The sequence below is a fragment of the Diachasmimorpha longicaudata genome, chromosome 1, assembly GCF_034640455.1.
Source record: "Diachasmimorpha longicaudata isolate KC_UGA_2023 chromosome 1, iyDiaLong2, whole genome shotgun sequence".
Taxonomy (NCBI): Eukaryota; Metazoa; Arthropoda; class Insecta; order Hymenoptera; family Braconidae; genus Diachasmimorpha; species Diachasmimorpha longicaudata.
This window is the reverse complement of record NC_087225.1, coordinates 9,213,129-9,233,322: the sequence shown is the minus strand read 5'-3', so window position 1 is coordinate 9,233,322 and position 20,194 is coordinate 9,213,129. Positions and strand designations below refer to the sequence as shown.

The 20,194-nt window shown below is 40.6% G+C and overlaps 4 protein-coding genes and 1 non-coding gene across 7 annotated transcripts; 3 read left to right on the top strand and 2 right to left on the bottom strand.

Moving 5' to 3' along the window:
* The first annotated feature begins 337 nt into the window (after positions 1-337).
* LOC135167009 (vacuolar protein sorting-associated protein 8 homolog) lies at positions 338-4,848 on the top strand. The gene is made up of 3 exons (XM_064130220.1): positions 338-498; positions 636-4,141; positions 4,279-4,848. Exons 1-3 carry the CDS (start codon positions 418-420, stop codon positions 4,592-4,594), a joined length of 3,903 nt encoding a protein of 1,300 aa, XP_063986290.1. The 5' UTR covers positions 338-417; the 3' UTR covers positions 4,595-4,848.
* Positions 4,849-4,893: 45 nt separating this feature from the next.
* Positions 4,894-6,395, bottom strand: LOC135164383 (uncharacterized). Its single transcript, XM_064124702.1, has 3 exons — positions 6,297-6,395; positions 5,829-6,041; positions 4,894-5,632 (listed from the first exon to the last, which is right to left on the bottom strand). Exons 1-3 carry the CDS (start codon positions 6,369-6,371, stop codon positions 5,105-5,107), a joined length of 816 nt encoding a protein of 271 aa, XP_063980772.1. The 5' UTR covers positions 6,372-6,395; the 3' UTR covers positions 4,894-5,104.
* A 34-nt stretch (positions 6,396-6,429) lies between these two features.
* Positions 6,430-13,667, bottom strand: Scny (scrawny). Of its 2 annotated transcripts, none has more exons than XM_064139784.1 (4): positions 13,241-13,667; positions 9,753-11,761; positions 9,385-9,518; positions 6,430-8,744 (listed from the first exon to the last, which is right to left on the bottom strand). In XM_064139784.1, the coding sequence occupies exons 2-4, from the start codon at positions 11,720-11,722 to the stop codon at positions 8,404-8,406; spliced, it is 2,445 nt and encodes an 814-aa protein (XP_063995854.1). In that variant the 5' UTR covers positions 11,723-11,761; positions 13,241-13,667; the 3' UTR covers positions 6,430-8,403. The 2 variants fall into 2 exon arrangements, with proteins under 2 accessions (XP_063995854.1, XP_063995939.1); XM_064139869.1 differs by having other exon boundaries at positions 13,423-13,667.
* A 496-nt stretch (positions 13,668-14,163) lies between these two features.
* Positions 14,164-14,235, top strand: Trnaq-uug (transfer RNA glutamine (anticodon UUG)). Its single transcript has one exon. It is a non-coding gene; the product is annotated as a tRNA-Gln (tRNA).
* A 204-nt stretch (positions 14,236-14,439) lies between these two features.
* LOC135162155 (2-(3-amino-3-carboxypropyl)histidine synthase subunit 1) lies at positions 14,440-17,179 on the top strand. 2 transcript variants are annotated; one of them, XM_064120446.1, is made up of 5 exons: positions 14,440-14,551; positions 14,979-15,302; positions 15,561-15,868; positions 15,957-16,340; positions 16,892-17,179. In XM_064120446.1, exons 2-5 carry the CDS (start codon positions 14,990-14,992, stop codon positions 17,117-17,119), a joined length of 1,233 nt encoding a protein of 410 aa, XP_063976516.1. In that variant the 5' UTR covers positions 14,440-14,551; positions 14,979-14,989; the 3' UTR covers positions 17,120-17,179. The 2 variants fall into 2 exon arrangements, with proteins under 2 accessions (XP_063976516.1, XP_063976437.1); XM_064120367.1 differs by having other exon boundaries at positions 14,450-14,868.
* The last annotated feature ends 3,015 nt before the right edge of the window (positions 17,180-20,194 follow it).

The window sequence follows — 20,194 nt, the reverse complement described above, 5'->3', positions numbered from 1 at the left end:
TTCATTGTTTCAACTGAATGGATGTGCGCGATATCAAAAATGAAAATTTTCATTTGTAATAACAATATAAATCTATGGACACACTTCTGTGCGATTATCCATGCAATTAACAAGTTCCAATATTATGAAATTTAAGCTACATTATTGGTATCTGAATGGCTTTGGCAGAAGACAATGATCAGCTACATAATTTTTTTATCAAACTTTCGAATTTTGTTCATTAAATTTTATTATCACAATGTTAATACTAAAAGTTAAGAAAACATCGATCTTCTGCCTTTAAAATCCCCGCCGCCAATGGTTCCCTCTTCACCCCGCCTACCATCTCATCATCTTTCCTACGACAACACAGTAATCAGCAATGGCGCGTGTTACGCGCGGGTGTAGTTTGACAGTCTCCTAACATCGCCGACAAAAATGGCAGACAAGGACAGTTCATCAGGGGGTGGATCCCAGGAGAATCTGGCCATCGACGCCATAAACCTGGACATCGAGGAGGTAACATCCCTTTGCCCTCTGACAATCCCATAACCATCGGACTAACCTCTAGGTTATCCTTATCACTCCCCGAGTCTGACCACAATCAGCTGTTGCTGAAAATAATCCCCTTCAAATCACCTTTGAATCTCCCCCAGCTGGACGATGCTGAGTACGCGATACCTGCCTTGGATCATCTGCCAACCCTGGAGAGCATTCTCACCGAGCAGGATACCGGTGAATTATCGGGAACCGAACTGGACATTGGTGCAGCATCGGTGGAGGCAGTAGACGGCAGTGAAACAACCAGTGTCGGTAGCCTACTCTCCCTCAATTCCCTGAATAAACCAACAGCCCGAAATCCCGAGATACCCCTGTCCGGGGTAATCATGAAGCATGCAATAATGCGGGGTATTACGTCGCAAATAAAATCCGCTTCGGAGAAGGTGAATGCTGGATTGGCAAGTGCCGTTGCCGCTGGTGGAGATCTCCTGATAGTTGGGACAAGTCATGGTCTCCTTTTGGCTTTTGATTCGAAGCAAACGTTGAGGTGGTGCAATCAGGAGGCACGCCACCAAGGGGCGGTCTCCTCCCTGGGATTCAATCATGATGGGACACGACTGCTCGCTGGCTACGCACGAGGTCATATCCTCATGATTGACAGCTCGAATGGAAAGGTCTTGAGAACTTTAACGGAGGTTCATCCACCTGGAACAGCTGTCCTCCATGTCAAGTTCACAGACTCGCCGACGCTTGCCCTTTGCAGTGACAGCGGAGGCTCGGTCTTTGAACTCAGCTTTACCAGGGTCATGGGGGTTAGGGGATGCGACTCCAAGTGTCTCTTCAGTGGATCACGAGGGGAGGTCTGCACGATGGAGCCCCTTTTGCTTAATAATTTACCTCGGCATCCGCTGAAGAACTATACACTTGTCGCCCTGGCGACACTATCCAAAGTCATTGTCGTCTGCATTCGACCGAGGATGAGGGTTGTCCTGACCCATCCTCTGTCGGGGCCGGCGGTGGCTCCGCCTCAAGTGTCCTGGCAGCTGGTGGTCATCCAAGCACCAGATGCCACGCGGGTCATCGATCCAGTTCTCGCTCTGGCCAGGGACACAACAGTTCATTTTTATCAGGTGTGTTCGGAGGCTGGCTCCAGAGTTAGACTGACACCTTTGAGGAGAATGACTTTGCCATATACTATCAGCAATCTTCGGTGGCTAAACACCAGATCACTTGCGGTTTTGGACACCCAAGAACGTCTCCATCTGATCGACGTTCGAACGCAGGAAGATTTGGAGACGATCGATATGAATCCCGTGGGAATTTCCTATGCATCGAGTCACTTTAAGGGTCTCTCCACGGGTGGTAATGTCTCCAAGGCAATGGCACTGGCTGGAGAACGGGCGTGCTACAATAGCGTCATAACTTATGGGAACCAACTGCTGTTGTTGGGAACCAGAAGACTTCATGTCGTGTTCATTAGGACGTGGTCCGAACGGCTGCGATATCTGACGCTTCAGAAAAGATACCCAGAAGCCCTTGCTCTAGGACTTGCATTTCACCAAGATAAGGGGAAGGCTGTAGTGGGTCTGAGTGGTCTAAAGAAAGTTCGGAAACGGTTGACCTTCATTAAGACGAGTGAAGTACTGCTGCAGTACATGCACGAGTTCATCAGGCCACCAGGGGAGTACGGAAACGAGAGCGAGATTATTGCGACATGTGTAGATTACGCTGTTCAGCTTGAAAACACTCATCTCTTGTTCGGTGCCCTGTGGGATCTCGTGTCAGAGACACCAGGCTTGAAGGCAAGCTATCTGAGGGCCCTCGAGGGTCCTCTGTTGGACGGCAGTTTATCACCGAGACTACCCCCTTCGATCGTCCAACAATTCGTCGAGTTGTATGATAAGGAGGATAGATTGGAACCTCTCCAATCTGTTATTGTTCTTCTGGATGTCGATTGTTTGGACATTCATCAAGTGACAACCATCTGCAGAAGCAAGTGCCTCTGGGAAGCACTGATACACCTCCAGACCGCAGCTTTAGGGGATTTCACCGCCCCAATTCACCAGCTGGTACCCGTCCTCCAGAATTTTATGATGAATACTAAAGAATTACTGCCGAGGGAGTGCATTAGGCTTGGAAATGCTCTTCTAGTGTACGCCAGCTGCTGCTTGGCTGGCCGGGGCTTTCCCAGGGGCGATCTCCCTGAGGATCAGCCTCAGAAAGCCAAGGTTGAAATTCTCCGAGCCCTATTATCACAACATTCCAGTCTCGCTGAAGACAACGAGCGTCAGTATCCATACCTGAGGACTCTGCTGCGATTCGATGCTCGAGGCTTTCTCGACGTCATCTCCATGGCCTTTCAAGAGTCTGAATTTAAGACTGAAATGGGATTACGACAGAGACAGAGACTCGTGGATATTCTGTTATCCATCGTTATGCCAACGACTCCAGTATCTCCAGACAGTCCGGACTATCTCACAAGCAATCAGAGAGCAACTGTCCTGGTTTTCGTGGCAAATGAAATGACAGAGGGAACTGTCACTCTGGAGTCCGGCACTCTGAATCGATTAATCGAGATCCTCTGCGCCGATCCTGGAGACATTGTCACCCGAGATCAGAAGCTGGAACGAGAGAATGCACTTCTGGATCTTCTGAGCACGAAAAAACTAAACGGAATCACCGATAACACTATTTTATATTTATCCCAAAGAGCAAAATTTTTGAGAGTTGCTGAGGTGGTGTATACCGCTAGGGACGACTGGATTTCCGTATGCAGATGCATTATCGGGGACCACTACAGGCAGCACGAGGTTTGGCAGTGGCTGGAGAGACTACCAAATGGGGCTCTTCAACCGGTTGTGCTGGCTCACGCCGCGATTCTTATCGAGTTAGACGCCGACAGAGTTGCTGGATTTATCAACAGGATTCCTGCCAAATTGTCCGCTGTCTTAGATAAGCTGAAGAACGATCCGAGACTAGAATTCGCACTGTTGTCCTCGTTGTATCACAGTAATCAGTTCAGGGAGGAGGAGGAGAGCAAGGTGGAACTTACGACACAACATCTCGAAAGGTTTCTCACTCTCATGTGCCAATACGATCGTGATGCTGTTGTTGATCATGTCAAGGGTATGCACGGCTGCAGACTGGATGAGGCTCTGAGGATCGTGAGAGAGGCCGGGCACAAAGAAGGGATTGCCGTCATGCTGGAGAAGATGGGCAACTATCAAGAGGCTTTCGAGCTTCTTCATGGCGGCTTGCAAGAACGACTGGGGCTGTATCATGAGGGAATGATGGGGGAAGAAGATGTGGTCAAGATGACGCAGCAGGTTGCAGGACTGTGCAGGCGGGCTGCAGGGAACCTTGACTGGATGCCACTGGTGGAGAGTGTACTACAGCCCCAGTCCGGGGGAAGCCAGAAGGTCGAGATGCTTAGGGGACGACTTCTCAAGGTTGTGCTGGAGGCCTTGAGTGGCACTACTGCGCTCTCCATGATTTTGGAGAAAATTCTTAAGCATCCCTTGGCCACCTCCGGGACCATTGGAGATATCCGGCAACTTCTCACGGGAGTCTTGACGCATTCCAGGTACGAACAGGTTCTCGTGGAGACAACGGCGAGGCTCGTCAGCTTGGAGCTGCACGAGGCACTCAAGAAGACGCTCAGGTAGGTGGGAGGGAAGAATCAAATTCTGATTTTTAATTGTACGGTTTTATTATCGGAGAGGAAATTTCTCTATTTCTGAGCTCATCAACCACCAATTCGACTGAATACATTATCTCCTTTTATGTTTCCATTCTCAGAGATTCTGGAAGAGCATGTGCAAGCGCTTCAATGATCTGCCCAGTGTGCAGACAGGTGCTAACACAGTCGACAGACTACACAGTGTTCTTTGGCTGCGGCCATGGCTATCATTCTCAGTGTCTAGGAGAGAGAAAGCTCTGTTATAAGTGCCTGAACGATAAGGGATGGGCACCAGTTGCAACAAATTACGATATGCCAAACCCGAGGGCTCCTGAGAGACCCCAAATACTACCACCAGCCTTCATGCGTCGACGTGAACTCACCCTCAGACTCGGCGCACCAACAGTACTGCCCGATCTCGAGGGGATTCTTTGAAAATTATTCTAATTCAATGTAAATCTAGTCTCAAATCATTCAGAAACATCCCAGGATACTAATCTGATACTCAACACCTTCGAATTTGTATATTGATTGTTATTTTGTCTCGTAATTTTTCTCTATATCGGGACTATGCGGTGTCATTGTATGATATTTATAAATCTATTGATAGAATTTATGATTAATAGGAGAGAGTTTATCGTTCTAATTGATTTTAAAGAAGGAACCCAGAATAAAAGAAGCCAAGAGAATTATTGTGGTTCAATTTATTCGGAGAATGTCACGAAACATTTTTGTCTCTCATTTTTTCTACAATCACTCACCATACGACAATTGATAAATTAATTCTCATATAACGAACTCCTCGATGAATCATCAATTGAGATCTTCGTTGAAAGTTTTGAGTAGGAAAAAAAATTCTTAGTAAGGAACAACTGTGAGACATCAGAATTTTTTACTGGAACGTCCCTTAACAGAAATTCACATCGAACCAACAAATCATTGACTTTAATTGGATTTCTCCTTGTGAACAGAATTGAATAGTGGCAAGTTCGCCAATCTTTTAACTTGGGTGCGTTTTGCATTTTTGGTAATGAAGACCGGTTTCTTGGAATTATTGTTTTTCAATACTACCGCAGGATCCTCCGGCCTCCAGCCGAGAAGTTCTTCGGTCAGGAGTGACGAAACTGTGGAGAACACCTCTAGCTGTTGCTCCTTGGGCGGCAGAAGACTGTTCTTCTGGGAAAAGTCTTCCACCGTTGACTCCAGCCCCTGGAGGTAACTGATGACCCTCGGGGTCACTAGGTACTGTTGGATACGCTTATCACAGTCCTCCATATCATTCAGGAGTTTAGAGATCTCGTTGCAGCAGAGAAAGCCTTGGACGACGAAATCATTGTCGTATATCATTTCTCCTATTTGTAGGGACACTTGGATTGATGAGGTCGATCGTTTTATATCAGATAGAACGGATGACAGGGGAAGACCATACGCTGATCTGCTCACTACTGAGAGGTTTGAGTGCTCTTCAGTAATCTAACGGACATTTTTCATATTTAAGAGGGATTCAATTTTATCAATATGTTAATTACTGTAATTATGAGAAGGAAATTCATTATTTCTTGGGGCTCATCTAATGAACTCGTGGCTTTAAAGGGAAATATGATGTGTTTTTTTTTCTAAGAGAATACACTTTTCTTGTCTGGGGGATTATTTTTCGGATATTGTTTACCTCTTTAACTGTTTTCTTCCAAGACTCTTGCATATTCTCCACGAACTCAGTGACTTCCTCCTTCTTCTCCTGCTCCAAACGCTCTGATAATTGCTTTAATGCTTCGAGCTTTATTGATAAATTACTGGAGATTTCCTTGAAACTAAGGAGATGTACATCTAGTTCGGTATCGATGAGGGCAACTTGCGGGGCTTCATGTCGCAAAATTGATAGCTATAAAAAATATTTGGTTTCAACATAATTCCTTCAGGATAATTCATCTGGACACCGAGTAGATTAAACCGCAAAAAATTTACAATGCTAACCCAACGGGTTCTCTAATTTCATACATGTGAAATTCTCCATGGAGAATGTTTCATGACATTTATTTTTGAAACTCTTCTCCATGAAGATATTTCCGATATTCTGACGAATGCCATATTCATCTCTTTACAATTGAAAAATAGAATATTAATCTTAAATTTTTACATTTTTCATCAACGTCTCCAGGAGAGTTGCTTGATCTTGCAAAATGATGAATTCCGTGCACTCTTCCACCTCCATTTTCAATAGACTGAAGGAAAAAAAGCGTAACAAAGGACGAAAAAACAAAACACAGCCATTTTCTTTCTTTCATTCGGATTAGTTTCTCTTTTTCTCTGCAATTTTATTACAACAGCCAGTTTGGATTTTCACACCAGATTAAATAATTATACAAACGTGTATTGAAGGAGAGATCGAGTATCTCGATATACACAAATCAATTCTGGCGGCAATCTTTTATTTTTCCTCCCGGAAATCGAGGGGTGAAACAGGATGATCGATTTACCTTCGGGACAGCTAGGTTTTTACTGAAAATCAAAAAGAGTCTTCAGACCATCTTCGTGCAAGCTTTTGTATAGCCGAGCCAATTGCCAACAACATAATTATGAATTTACTCTCAGTTCATAAGGATTAGCTTTGGATGAAGCTCTCCTGAATAAAATCAGAATTATGCCTTCAATCTTCGCTGCGGCTGAAAAACTCTAGCGATAAAAAATATCTAAGAATAACTGACGCAAAAGAAAACGATTCGTCCCATTTCACCAGTCCATTGCCGAATTTACTTCTTTAACAGAAGTTAAATAGAATGTGTCATTAGTTCACAAATTCCTAATTGTTTACAATGAATTACGCAGCTCCTATACTTAATATAACATTTTTGTCGCATTTCATGTTTTTTGGCTAGTATTAATTCGTAGAATAGTAAAACGAGGTAATGATTTATTAAATGTGCACACCGAGGGCAATCAATATTGATACTGGGTACATAGGAAAAATATTACAAATTGACATTGGGGGATTATAGTTATCCCCCGGTGTACATTAACATTCCTTGTCCTCACGATTCGTTTATCTCGTGTTTTACCAAGTGGAAAAGGCCTTAAAATTACATTTTCTCTCTCTTTTTCTTTTAGTAATTTACAGCTATCGTTACACTAAGAATAATCATTATTTTCCTTAATATTTGTTTTTATAAATTTTTTCATTACAGTTACTTAGTCATTAATGCTGAAAGCGCCTATAGGCATTTAACGCTTCAGTAAACGCTCGAGATTAACAAAATGAAAATAATAATAAGTTTAATTGTGAACCATTTTCACATGAATTCTCTTCATAATCAACTGTAAAACCAGGCTCTAATGGGGGGAGAATGATGAAATACACTTAGTGCAAATATTATGAACCCTTTACTCTTGTTTGCTAAACAAAAATTTAGGTGTAATCCAACCCATTATTCATTAATTAATTGTATCATAGGTAGAAACGAATGTAAAAATTGTATATTCAGTTCTGTTTATGGTCTTCATTTGATAAAAGCTTTATTCTTTAGGTTTATTCTTTATCAAAGGGGCATGATTCTGCAGGTTTACATTGTTAGTGAATCAGGACGGATTTACATGTTAATATGCTTTTTTCGTTTAATTATGCAAGTATCTAGCTTTCCAGGAACTTCTTCATTAACGGCAAGTTGAGTCTTTCATTTCTTAGCGTAGTGTAAAATTGCAAACACGGGAAATAATATGAAATTAAATCGAGCGGTCAAAAGAGAAGAACATTTCCAAGAATTAGCGCATTCATCGAAAAATACCGCATTATCTTATTTGTAGAACATTTAGCGTTCTACAAAAAAGATTTTATCATATTTTTGAATAAGTCTAACAGTCGGGAAGATATTGGCCAAATAACTGACTGAATACATCCGGATTTCTAGATCATGAGTGAAAAGTTTTTTGTACACAAGGTTTTACAAAAATTGGAATTAAAAAATTATAAGTAACATCTTTCGATAGTTATGATTCTTTTCAAGATATCCACGAAAGATTCAATTTAATTTCGAAGGAATCTTCTTCTTTGACATTTCAGAAATGAGAGAAAATAATGTTTAATTAGTTTTAGAAAAATTAAGATCCATCCCCCCCTGAGGTAAACAATCATCACTCCAAAAAATGCAATGCCTAATTTTCAGATTAAATATTGCTCGAGAATGAACGAAAATCATTCTCCATTATGTTTTATCTCTCATTAATAGTTAAATTCCCCTAATTCTATCATTCTATCTACGTTGCCAGTGCTCGCGATTGTGTCCGTGATATCGGTAATGCTGTCTGTAATTACCACCATGGCGTGGACGATTGTGACTGGAAGTGTTGTAATGATTTCGTCTGTGGTAAGATCCATTGCTAGGTCGATTCCACGTTTTACCATTCTGATACTCTTGAAAGGGATTGTAGCCAGGATTTGATCGGCCCTCGTACTCACGATGACTCTTCAATTTCTTCGTTCTACCTCGGTCCATTTCCTCATCGTCAGGATCATGATGGCGTTTGCGTTCCTCCCTCCTTTCCGTGTCAACTTCACGCTCAAGGTGAGATCTGTTGCCATTCCAATTCGTAACTGTTGGAAGAGAGAAAAAAAATGAAAAAAAAAACTAGAATTTTTTTTAGGAATGTAGCATACGCTGCTTTTTAAAGTTGATTTGTCAGAGTGAATAGTGAAGGATGTACTGAGATCTTCTCTACAGAAGTGTTTTTTTTTTTTGTCAAAAACGATTCTGATAATTCATCTGCTACAAAATTAAGAAAATAACATTGAGTCCGTTCAGAAAACAGCTCTCTATATTGTACACTCACAAAATGCACGACGACTGATAAAAAAAATCACCTGTTTTGTTTTGATATTCCATTTAAACGAATAATATATTAATGACTGAAAAGTACATTGACACGTATCAATAGCCCACCGTCATGTAGAATATATTTCAATTGAAATTTCCATTGTCAATAAAGGCAGAAAATAAATTGACTAGTCGAATCACAATTGGAAAAGAAATTAATACTTCAGGGAATCCAAACTCTCAGTGTTCTTTTACGCCGCTGATTAGATAATTTTGAAGGGATTGATTTATCAGTAATCCTCGAATCACGTGCAGATATTTCACGACATGCGTTACAACGATGAGTTGATTGTGATGTTGAACTGACACGTCTTGAGGATTCATTTTCATTTATAAGGGCTGTTTTTTTCATGTACTGACCCGATGGGCTTCCATATCCACGATGTGACATCTTCAAAAGATGTGAGACTGTCTCGGAGCGATTTGTCCCGTTGAAATTCCGAGGTGCAGCTGCACTCGGTGCTGATGTATGATTTGATTTTCTATTCTCTTCCCTAAAAAAATTATTCAGTTAATTAGTTTATAATTGTGAAATTCTTAGTAGTCTAAGCATAACTCAAAATAATCCTCTATCCAACTAAATCAACATATAAACGCCAAGTCATGTGAAATTTTGGCGATATTTACGGTATTCCGCCAAAAAAACCTTATAAGGACTTCATGTTGGATCACATAATGAACAGTACCATAAACTTCAATCAATAAGCTACCAATAAATGAATACGAACTTGTTATCAGTAACGGACCATCCATTGGGTGTAGCCCCCGAAGTAGGCGATGGTGTATCCTTAGTGACCTCCCATCCATTAATGCTGCTGGCAGCCTTAGTGGGAATCCTCTCCTCCGTGTGAACCCTGATGGGGCACCATTTCTCCTTCCCATTCTCCACCCTCTCCCCCTTGCCATTCTGCTTGGGACTGACCCTACCATTTTGTCCAAGTGGGCTTGAAGCCTTGTCCCTTTTGACATCCTTCATCGCGGGAGGATTTTTCTCCTTTGCCTCCTTGACTTTGGCGATACCCCCATTGACCCCTTTACCGGAAGGATTTACGCCGTTTTTCCCACAAACCTCTTCCTCATCACTAGATCCATCGTACGGCACGAGACTGCTTCCGCTCAAGACTTTTCCATTCTTAATGTGAACGACCAATCGCGGTTGGCTCTTATCCACCATCTTAGGCGGCAACTGAGGGCCAATAAAGGAATTCTTCTGAGCGTTGACCTTTTGCGGTAATTGGGGTCCTATAACTGGACTCTGATCCTTCTTAACCCCGTTGACACCATTCATAACCCCAGATGTCGAGGGCTTAGGACTCATCGCCTTAACACCATTTCCATTTGTCGCACCCTTGACAATATTTACCCCATTGACCTTTGGCTGAGGACTTGGTAGTTTATTCGTCTGTGGCTCCATTTCAAAGATCATTATATACGCATTAGTGCTCAACACATTAGTAAGATTGATTGATCTAACGCATGAGTCATCGAACGAGTAATACTGCCCCGTTGATACCTGTGCAACAGCCGTGTAATGCCCACAATTGACAGAAGGGCCCATATGAGTAACCATGGACATAAGTTTGTAATTGAGCTTTCTCGGAGATTCCCCCGGTTCCCTCCATAAATAAGGGCCCATATCGACAGTCTGTTTAAAGCCAATATGCCGTGATATCTTACCCCCCATTACACTGAACCTCTTGAGTTGCACACAGAGAACTTTCGGTGGCCTTTCTAAACTAAATTGCTTAGTAGCAGGCACCCGCCTTTTGCAAGCCTCGCATTTATAATCATTGTTGTCAAGTTGCTCTTTGCTGAAATAACTTGTCAGCGCTTCGTCCAAGGAATTTGCTTTTCTTATATCAACGAGAAGATCCTGAAAGTGTTGAAATGTCGTCGACACATGACGACACTGTAGACACTTGACTTCGGTTCTTATGTAACCACCGAATATCTGATTGATGGGTGTTGTTTCTTTGGAATATGAATCGAGTTTGAGGGTTTTGTGACGAGACAAATAAGCTCTCTCCATTCCTTCCAAGAGATATCTCAAGAATTCGTGGGCATCTTCTTGCTGGCCAGGCACCATTGTTCTGCATATTAGTTTTAGCTTGTTGTAGATGTAAAAAGGTTTTATGGCATTGCCAGATTTTTCATGGCTGAATTGTAATGTCTTTGACATTGCGCAGGTAAGGCACTCACCACCACTTTCATTATGATCGCATTTTGAGGTGTGATGGGGGTCGGATAGCAGCCAGTTGACAAGAGCTGGCACGTGGAATAGGGCTTGCAAGGTGCTATTTAAGTAGCAGGTGTTGCCAACATTGTACATTCCAGAACCTACGGGGAGGATCCCTTTCCAGCCAAGGATTATCTTGCTGGGCTGGTACAGGATAGTTGTTGGTTCTGGTAAGGAGGGACCCATGCGTTTGGGCTCTTGGGACTTTTTGGAAACCTGCTCCTTCGGTTTCAACGGGTCGGGCGAATCTGGCGGGAGACTTAGGACTATGTACTTGGCTTTTAGGTGGTCTAGGACCTTTGATTGATATCCATCACCCTCCTCGAAATCAATTTCTGTCTGAAGGATGCGGGAAGCATTGCTCGCCAGGGATACAGCTATGTCGTCGTGGGATTTGGTTTGCACATCCAGCGAATGCCGCAGGGCTGAAGCGACTGGGTCACACACACTTACTGCTGGCATTGTTTAGTTGGGGTTCATTTAACGAAAGAGATGATGATTCTGGAAAGTAAAGAGAAGACTTAGGATATTATTGAGACTTCAGGTGAAATTTCCGTAGCGAAGTGGTCAATCGGTTGAAATCAACTCATCTTTTTGGGTGACTTGCAATAAGAAAATTTTTTTTGAAGATATTTTTTACAAATCTTGCTTTTACATAAAGTTTTCTAAGAATTTGTGGTGATATCAAACAGCTAATGATTGAAGACTAGAATTGATTTAAGTCGCTTGTCCACTTCTCTCCTGATTTTGAATTGATGGAAGAAATGTTATGAATGAAAGGCGTTTTTTATGATGGCGCTAAAAGTCGAAGAATATTAATCGGCGGAGAAGTCTTCCATTGGGAAATATTTAACGATGCAAGTTGAAGAACCATTTTTGAATGATGTGTGACTCGTTGCGTTTGACTCTACCGATCCCGTTTCATGGAAGATTAAACATACAGAAAATTAAAGAAGAGATGGACTGCTACAAGACGCACGGTTTCTCACTATCGATATTTATCGAGCAAACGACGAGATTAAGATTAATTTGGGGTAATTTTAATGGTTATGAAAAAGACTTGAAAATGATCGGACCATTAAATTCCACTGCTGACACTGAGATAATGATAATTAATGATGATTTGTTTTGTTTCACTGAGTCATTGGATTTGAAGATGAGCACAAATTGAGTGGAATATTTTCCTACTCTATTTAGATAATGACAAAATGAATTTTTAATAGCCTAACATTGATATTCATAACACTAATTACTTATGAATGGTCACCGATCGTCTGAGACATCATCCAAAATTTCCAGGCTCATTAATCTCGAACAATTAATTATGAAATTAAAATTCTCTTTAATAACTCAGTATCCCAAAGGTTCTAATTCTAATTCCGCAAAAAACCCATCAATTACAATGAATTAACATTATCAGCATGTTCTCATGTAATCAAATAACACTGAACATTCATTTGTTATCGTTCCCACGACCAGTCTTAAACCGTAAAAATAAACATCTTTTCATCATCTTTAAAAAACTATTTTAAAACATGCAGAAATCATAGGACTAATTCCCCACCAGATACGACAGAGGCTAATCATAATTTTTGATTGATAAACTCCTCCCTCCTCCCGAGATTGAAGGCCACATGTTCATTGATTATCGTCACCAATTCATGTCTATTCATAATGGAGAAACAATTCCATGCATTCACTACAACAAATCAGGCATTGGTATATAATGGTCTAATTGACTCTCCAGGAGAGGAAATAGTGGAGCACGCGGTAACGTAAACGCAAGCCACATTGTTTACTTCGGCGGCATTACATACATATAACACGCGGCAATAAAAAAAAAACTCGTGTGTATTTCAGAAGAGCTCGTGGCAGCGATGCCTGTGGAGGTGTTGCTCGAGGAAAATGTGAAATAATTTTTGCCATTAAATTGATGAATGAGTGAATGAATCGTTTGTAAGAGGTAATTGTTGAATTAACCTGAACTATTCAGGATAATCCCGCGTGATTGCAACAGACGGCATATTGAGCTTCGGGCACGTATCTCTCCCACTGGCAATTAAACGTCCCAACATTTTCGTTTCTCCGTCATGAGCTGACGAGAGGTGTTTCCAATATTTTTTAGCGGCAACTCACCGCATTTTCGGGTCCGTAACACTCACCTAATAACGTATTCAACTCACTAGTATCATTGATAACACTGTTTGCACTCATTCATGGTGATCCATGAATTTGGTGAACACACATTAACATTTTTTAAAAAATTTGTGAGGTTGTTATTGAGGGTAGAAAATATAAGTTGATAGTTTTTCGAAGCGTGAATGCCTCCGTAGATATTTAGCACGCGAAAAACGAGGTGCCTCGCTTAGACCATGATGGCGGCCATCTTTCGGACTTATCCGGCTTTCGGGGGCACCGGACAGAACATGAGTCAAATCCAACACTCCACCACTGTCATCTATCAGTGTTTCCGGTTTTTAAATGATAATTATTGTTTACATTTCACGGAAATCCTTTCGTCTTCCTATGCATTCGTGCGATTGTTGGTGATATCTTTAAAGACCACTATTTTTGTCAATAGAAAAGATAAATAAAAAGTAAAAATACCATTACTATCAAATCGGCGAAATTTAATAACTTTCTGAGGCTGATAACTAGAGATTGGCTATATGAAATTTAATTAGTTGGATTTCCTTTTGAAGACATTATTTGACGCTTCAAAATGCCCTCTGATTTGTCGAAATCTCTCGATTCTTTTCGAAAATTTCTGTAGGACTAAACCACATGTATCAAGAATGAAAAAAACTGCTTTGACAAAGTAATTTCATAATATTATATGTAATAATTTCCTCATTTATTAATGTGAGAATAATATTAATTTACTTTTCTCAAAATACGAAACTGGTCCCATGGTGTAATGGTTAGCACTCTGGACTTTGAATCCAGCGATCCGAGTTCAAATCTCGGTGGGACCTGAATGACATGTTTTTTTTTTTGTCGAATTCAGCAAAAAAAGAGCTGGGTGGGACACCTTTTGAAGCGTATAGAGAAATTCTTATGGGTCAGAGGCGTGTTGCGTAGGGATTTCTGGAAATGGAAGGGAAAAAATGTAAACATTGGTGTTTATAAAGGGTGCCTGTATGGTGGTGACATCTACTTACAGTAACCCGGTCGACATGAGAGTTGTGACAGCTCGACCGTCAGTAACTCCGACTACCTAACCTACCTAACTACCTAACCAACAATTAGACAAATAAATTATTGATCTACAAAGAAAATCAACGATACATTGTAAGCTCAGTACGAACAAGTACAAACCTAGTACAAACAATAGAATTGGTTTATTTTGCAAAAAAAAATTACCTGTTGGCTATGTACATACGAATGAACTACTCTGTTAGATGGCGCTGTAGAATACTTTACACATGGTGGTAAATAAACAGTGATAAGTTTGTGAAGAGCAGTCAAAGATCAATAGTTTTTGTGGCTTTTCAAGTGATAACGAACCCTTAATCCAAAAAATTATTCATATTTATAACGTCAAGTTGAACTTGAACGATTTATTCGCTCATCAACATCCCCATCCGCTCCTAACTCGAATAATCCAGGTCAGAATTACTCTCCGATATATATTTTTATCTAATTTTGAGGGTTGTTGGTTGTTTTCGAACAATAACCACGTGTTTTCTCATAAAATTCTGGTTATTCTGATTTACAGTTTCATCCATAATGAGTACCGATGAGAGTTCTGTGGTCGTAGTAAAGGCAAAACCCGTGAGAAAGGTCTTCAAGGCTCCTGTAAGAGTCAATAAAATACCTCAGGAACTTCTGAATGATCCTCTGTTGAATGCAGCCATAGCAGCACTCCCTCAGAATTATAATTTCGAGATTCACAAGACCATTCAGAGGATCAGGGAGACCAAGGCCAAGAGAGTTGGTCTACAAATGCCCGAAGGACTCTTGCTGTATGCAACCACTATCGCGGATATTATCGAGGACTTCACAGAGGCTGAGACTGTCATAATGGGTGACGTGACTTATGGTAAATAAAGACTGAAATTCAGTCGTTTTATTTTTTTTCTTACTTAACTGCTGAATCGATGGAATGCAATTTTTACTTCCAAATGTGGCTATCCTTGAGTGATTCTTAAAGGAAAATGTCTCTCAAAAGTCGCTGGCTCATTTATTTATTCACTCAATATTTTTAACCTCGAAGCATGAATCAATTGATACTTTTCTAATGTAAACAATGGTTCCCATAGAATGAAATTAATGAGAGATTTACTTCAAATAAATCTAGGTGCTTGTTGTGTCGATGATTATTCAGCGCGTGCCCTGAACATTGACATTCTGATTCACTATGGACACTCCTGCCTCATCCCCATCGACCAGACTGCCGGCATCAAAGTCCTCTACATATTCGTGGACATTAAGATCGATACCGCCCATTGTATTGATTGCTTACAAGCCACATTGCCAGTGATCACCAAAATAGCCCTCGTAAGCACGATACAGTTCGCGGGAACGCTCCAGGCGATCGCCAAGGAAATGCGGAACGCTGGGTACGAGACAACGGTGCCCCAGAGCAAACCTTTGAGTCCTGGAGAGGTGAATATTCTTGATTGATTCATATACACTTCCGGGTATTTTCCAAAAATAAATATTCAAGTATCATAAACTTAATTATTTTTCAAAGATTCTGGGTTGTACAGCTCCACAAATCCGTTGTGCAGACGCCTTAATCTACATTGGAGATGGTAGGTTCCATCTCGAGGCAGCGATGATAGCGAATCCAAGGCTGAGGGCCTTTAGGTACGATCCCTACGACAAAAAACTCACGGAAGAGTTTTACGATCACGAACAGATGAGAATTGTCCGACACAATGCCATAGAAAGGGCCAAACATTCACAAACCATCGGATTAGTACTTGGAACGTTGGGCAGACAGGGAAATCCAGCGGTTCTGAAGGGTTTGGAGAGACGAATTAATGCTCTTGGAAAGAGGAATGTCAATATCCTTCTGTCAGAAATATTTCCGGACAAAATTGCCATGTTCGATCATGTGGATTCTTTCATTCAGGTATCATCTTCACGTTATTCTATTACTCTAATTCGTTTCAATGCTCTCACTAAAGTTAGAATTATTAATGAATCACAATTAAATTGACGGTGAAGAAAAATCTTCCATTTTTAAAGCTTCAGACACAGATCATTAACATCTTGACATAAATCTCCTAAATGATAATGTTTTTCGAGTAGAGAGTTACATACAAAAGATATTTACAAAAATTCTGCTATCTTCATTATATTTTGAGTTATTCATGAGAAATTCGTAATGATGCCAACTCTCTTCTATGTTTTCATAAATGTGAAAGGACGGCTTAATCTCCCATTAAAGGCCGAATTGATTATTTAAATTTTCCCCAAGGACCTTTAATCCATTTCCATTTCTTGTTGAAAATTTAATCCTGGACGAAACAATTTATATAAAATGTTTGCTATCTTCACTGTATCTCGAGTTATTCACAAAACACTAACGGTGAAATGAAACTCCTTTCGGTTCATTTATTTCACGTTCAAATCTACAGGAACTGACAGTTAATTTGCATGGATTTATTCCTTCATATTCAGATTGCATGTCCAAGGCTGAGTATAGACTGGGGCACGGCCTTTCAAAAGCCATTTCTCACCCCATACGAGGGTGCTGTGTCACTAAATCTATCGAAATATGAGCAAGACAAACCCTACCCAATGGACTTTTACGCATCGGCTTCTCTCGGACCATGGACACCCAATCACAAACCGAATGATCTTGAAAAGCAGAGTGACGCGTGTTGTGGCAAATGTAAGAATAAATAATACTTTTATTATTTTAATTAACGGCTTAACTGGAAATAAAGGGAACACACTTTTAACAAAGTTATGGAATCTCATCGATTTTATTCGCGATTTAAACCTCAACCTGAATCATTACATTTCTGTGCACTCGGAATGCATGGATGCGGTAATTTGAAATACCCGATGCATTAGAGCTGTGGTGAATCCATGGGAAATTGTATTTTGATTGAAATTTCCAATCAGTTGAATTTCTAGGGTTTTGAGTGCTCAACTGAGCGGTAAATGGTGGGAAAATTGAAAGGATTTCATTTTGAGTACTGAAAAAAGCAAAGGAATTTTTCCAAGTGTAATTTTTTATTTAAAATAAGTGCGCTGGTACTGAACATGAGTTTTTTGCATGAGCAGCCAATATATCTGTTTTTAAACAACAAAGAATTTTCATTAAATAACGCTCGGAAATATTCATTTGGCATTAATGATTATTAAAGTTCATATTTTTGGCTGGAAGTATCTCTCAAGTTTATTTTCTACCATCAAAAACACAAGTACAGAAAATCCTGGATTTATCGTGATCATTTCCGCAGAGGTCGTACAATTTCAGAATGACATTCATAAAATGAAGGTTAATGAAAAAGATTTCATGTGAAGTTACAGAGTTGCTGTTCCACCATCTTTATTATTCTGTTTACAAGTAAATGTCTGGTTATAATTTTTGATTAAAAAAATGTAGTTCTTCAGTCCGTATTTTGCATCAAACAAAAAGTTTTCTCCTTTGCAAATATCCTTTCATGACAACCGGGAATCTGAAAAATCTTGAATTTATGTAAGAAACTAGAGAAATCATTTCTGCTCAGTCGAACATATTCTCAATAAGTCTGTTATTGACGTATGAAAATGAGCGCTGTGATTTACATCCCCTGAAAAATCGATTCCTCCAGCACAAACTAGCGAATATTTCGCAACTAAACTACAAAGTCGCAACAATTATGAACGTGTCCCAATTTCCGCTTCAATTAAACATGATGAGAAGAGCAAATCGATCCGATCATCCACTGGATCAATCCAATTAATCAAATATAATTTCTCACTAATGAAAAAATACATTGCACTGTCGCCAAAGGCCTCTGAAGCCCTAGATTCTATCGAGCCTCCCATGGACATGATTTCCACTGTTAATTCAAACGATCCACCCACCGTATATTCAACTAATCAGTATTCGACATACTGCAGACCCTCGGCTACCCTTCAAACACATAATCAAAGGCTGCATTATCATGCATCCACCTCCCCCCAATTGCTCGCTAACCCATTCCTTTTATTCGCTTTTGAAAATCTTTTTTGTGGCCATAGAAGTTCTCTTCAAAAATGTTGGAATCATGATTATTGTATATTATACATTTCGTCATGTGTATAGGGAAATTTCGACTTTACGCTCCAAATGACAAAGGAAAAGGATCATGTAATTCTTTGTATTTTTACGGCTTTAGAAAATTCTCGGACTGACAGCCCACATTTCTCCCTTTCATTTACAAAGGAAAATTCAACTTAATCGTACAGCAGTGACATAACATTCTGTAATCTCTCATTAGTGAGATAATTGTGTAAGGGTGGTAATGGAAAAGTTCATTTACATCTTTGGATTTAAAAAACGTGTTGATGGGTTTAATCAATAAAGAGATATCTTGTGGAGGAACAGGTGGATGATAATTTTTCATGAAAAGTTTTTCGACTAATCAGTATTCAAACTGTTTGAGTCCCCCGTTCTTTCTCTCCCTTGAAACCATTCCCCATAAAGATTTGCTCCATCATCCCAAATAATGGGGCGAGCCATTAAATATTTGTCCTGTCAACTCCCCGTCTCGTTAATTACCGCATTATCTCGTTGATGAATGGTCTCAGGAGAAAATTAAAGAGACACTTCTGTTGAAAATTTTTCCTGGAAAAAAGTCACTTGACATTTCTTCGTTAAATCTCTCGTTATCGAGATAATTCCATTTTTATGGAGAGTGAAATATTTTACGATTCCTCTGGAGGAATGAAAAAATCACCCGGAGAATGAAAAATCCTCTCATTGTTATTGAAATCATATTATCCCTCCTGATCCTCATTCTCCGCGAGGGGAATTATTATTGTAGCCCGAGTGTCAACGAATTCGTTTCTTATTTCGTTGTTGAGCATTAAAAACCCAACGCACATGCTCCACTCATTTTTTCTCTCCCCTGGATTTTTTTTCTCTGTATTTATTTTTTCTCTTTTTATCTCCATCTCTGATGACACCCCCTGCTGCAGTGCCACACGGTTGGTGGTGGTAGCCAACGATAATGGAAGGGTCTCCGCGTGGGCGAATTACGTCATACGCCCACCTGTAGCCCGCCTCACGCATTGAACTTCGGTTGTGCTGGACCATCTAACGGGTGATCTATTATTCGTGGAACGAGATCAGTTTTTGAGAACACTAGGATAGATCGATTGTGGAATTATCACCTGAGTATTTATCAATGAATTTTGTCATGAGAAACGTGATGGAGTCATCTGGCTGAGGGGTGATTTCTTCTCAATTGCTGAGGGTATCTTCTCTGATAGGGAACGGAATACTTTCACTTTTCAATTAGTTTCGGAAAAAATGTGTTTGAAAATTTCGAGAAACACTATTTCGCCTTTTGCCACGACCCACGAATTACCTTCCTTCTCTTCTAGAAAAGGCTTTCGGATGTTTCCCCTCATCATTGCGATTATTTTCGGGAAATATCTCGTTAGGATTCCAAAAGATCTATCGGAAACTCACCTGTTCCACAATTTCACCCCTGCGAATAGCATTCTCCGCTGCTTCGACTCATCCCCCATTTTCCACACCCTCTCCATTTTTTCCTCTACTCTATTTATCATCCACTCTCATTTGATGTAGTTGACATGCAGGGGAGGACAAGATCAAATGCTAATGAATACCGTTGAGCTAAAGATTTTTCATAGGAACGAGGGGTAGGAAATGGAAATTTGTGGCGTAACTCGAGTTGAAAAGCGCCACTCGTTGGATTTCGAAATTGTCCAGGGGGAGGGAAAAGGCGGCGCCGACCGCACCCCGGCGTCGCGACGTCA

Coding starts and splice junctions, on each gene's coding strand:
- LOC135167009 (XM_064130220.1), top strand. CDS start 418: ATGGCAGACAAGGACAGTTCATCAGGGGGTGGATCCCAGGAGAATCTG. Junction 499..635: donor TAAACCTGGACATCGAGGAG/GTAACATCCCTT, acceptor AATCTCCCCCAG/CTGGACGATGCTGAGTACGC. Junction 4,142..4,278: donor GCACTCAAGAAGACGCTCAG/GTAGGTGGGAGG, acceptor TTCCATTCTCAG/AGATTCTGGAAGAGCATGTG.
- LOC135164383 (XM_064124702.1), bottom strand. CDS start 6,371: ATGGAGGTGGAAGAGTGCACGGAATTCATCATTTTGCAAGATCAAGCA. Junction 6,042..6,296: donor TGGAGACGTTGATGAAAAAT/GTAAAAATTTAA, acceptor TATTTTTTATAG/CTATCAATTTTGCGACATGA. Junction 5,633..5,828: donor GGAAGAAAACAGTTAAAGAG/GTAAACAATATC, acceptor AATGTCCGTTAG/ATTACTGAAGAGCACTCAAA.
- Scny (XM_064139784.1), bottom strand. CDS start 11,722: ATGCCAGCAGTAAGTGTGTGTGACCCAGTCGCTTCAGCCCTGCGGCAT. Junction 9,519..9,752: donor TGGTCCGTTACTGATAACAA/GTTCGTATTCAT, acceptor TAATTTTTTTAG/GGAAGAGAATAGAAAATCAA. Junction 8,745..9,384: donor TGGATATGGAAGCCCATCGG/GTCAGTACATGA, acceptor CTCTTCCAACAG/TTACGAATTGGAATGGCAAC.
- LOC135162155 (XM_064120446.1), top strand. CDS start 14,990: ATGAGTACCGATGAGAGTTCTGTGGTCGTAGTAAAGGCAAAACCCGTG. Junction 15,869..15,956: donor AACCTTTGAGTCCTGGAGAG/GTGAATATTCTT, acceptor TATTTTTCAAAG/ATTCTGGGTTGTACAGCTCC. Junction 16,341..16,891: donor ATGTGGATTCTTTCATTCAG/GTATCATCTTCA, acceptor CTTCATATTCAG/ATTGCATGTCCAAGGCTGAG.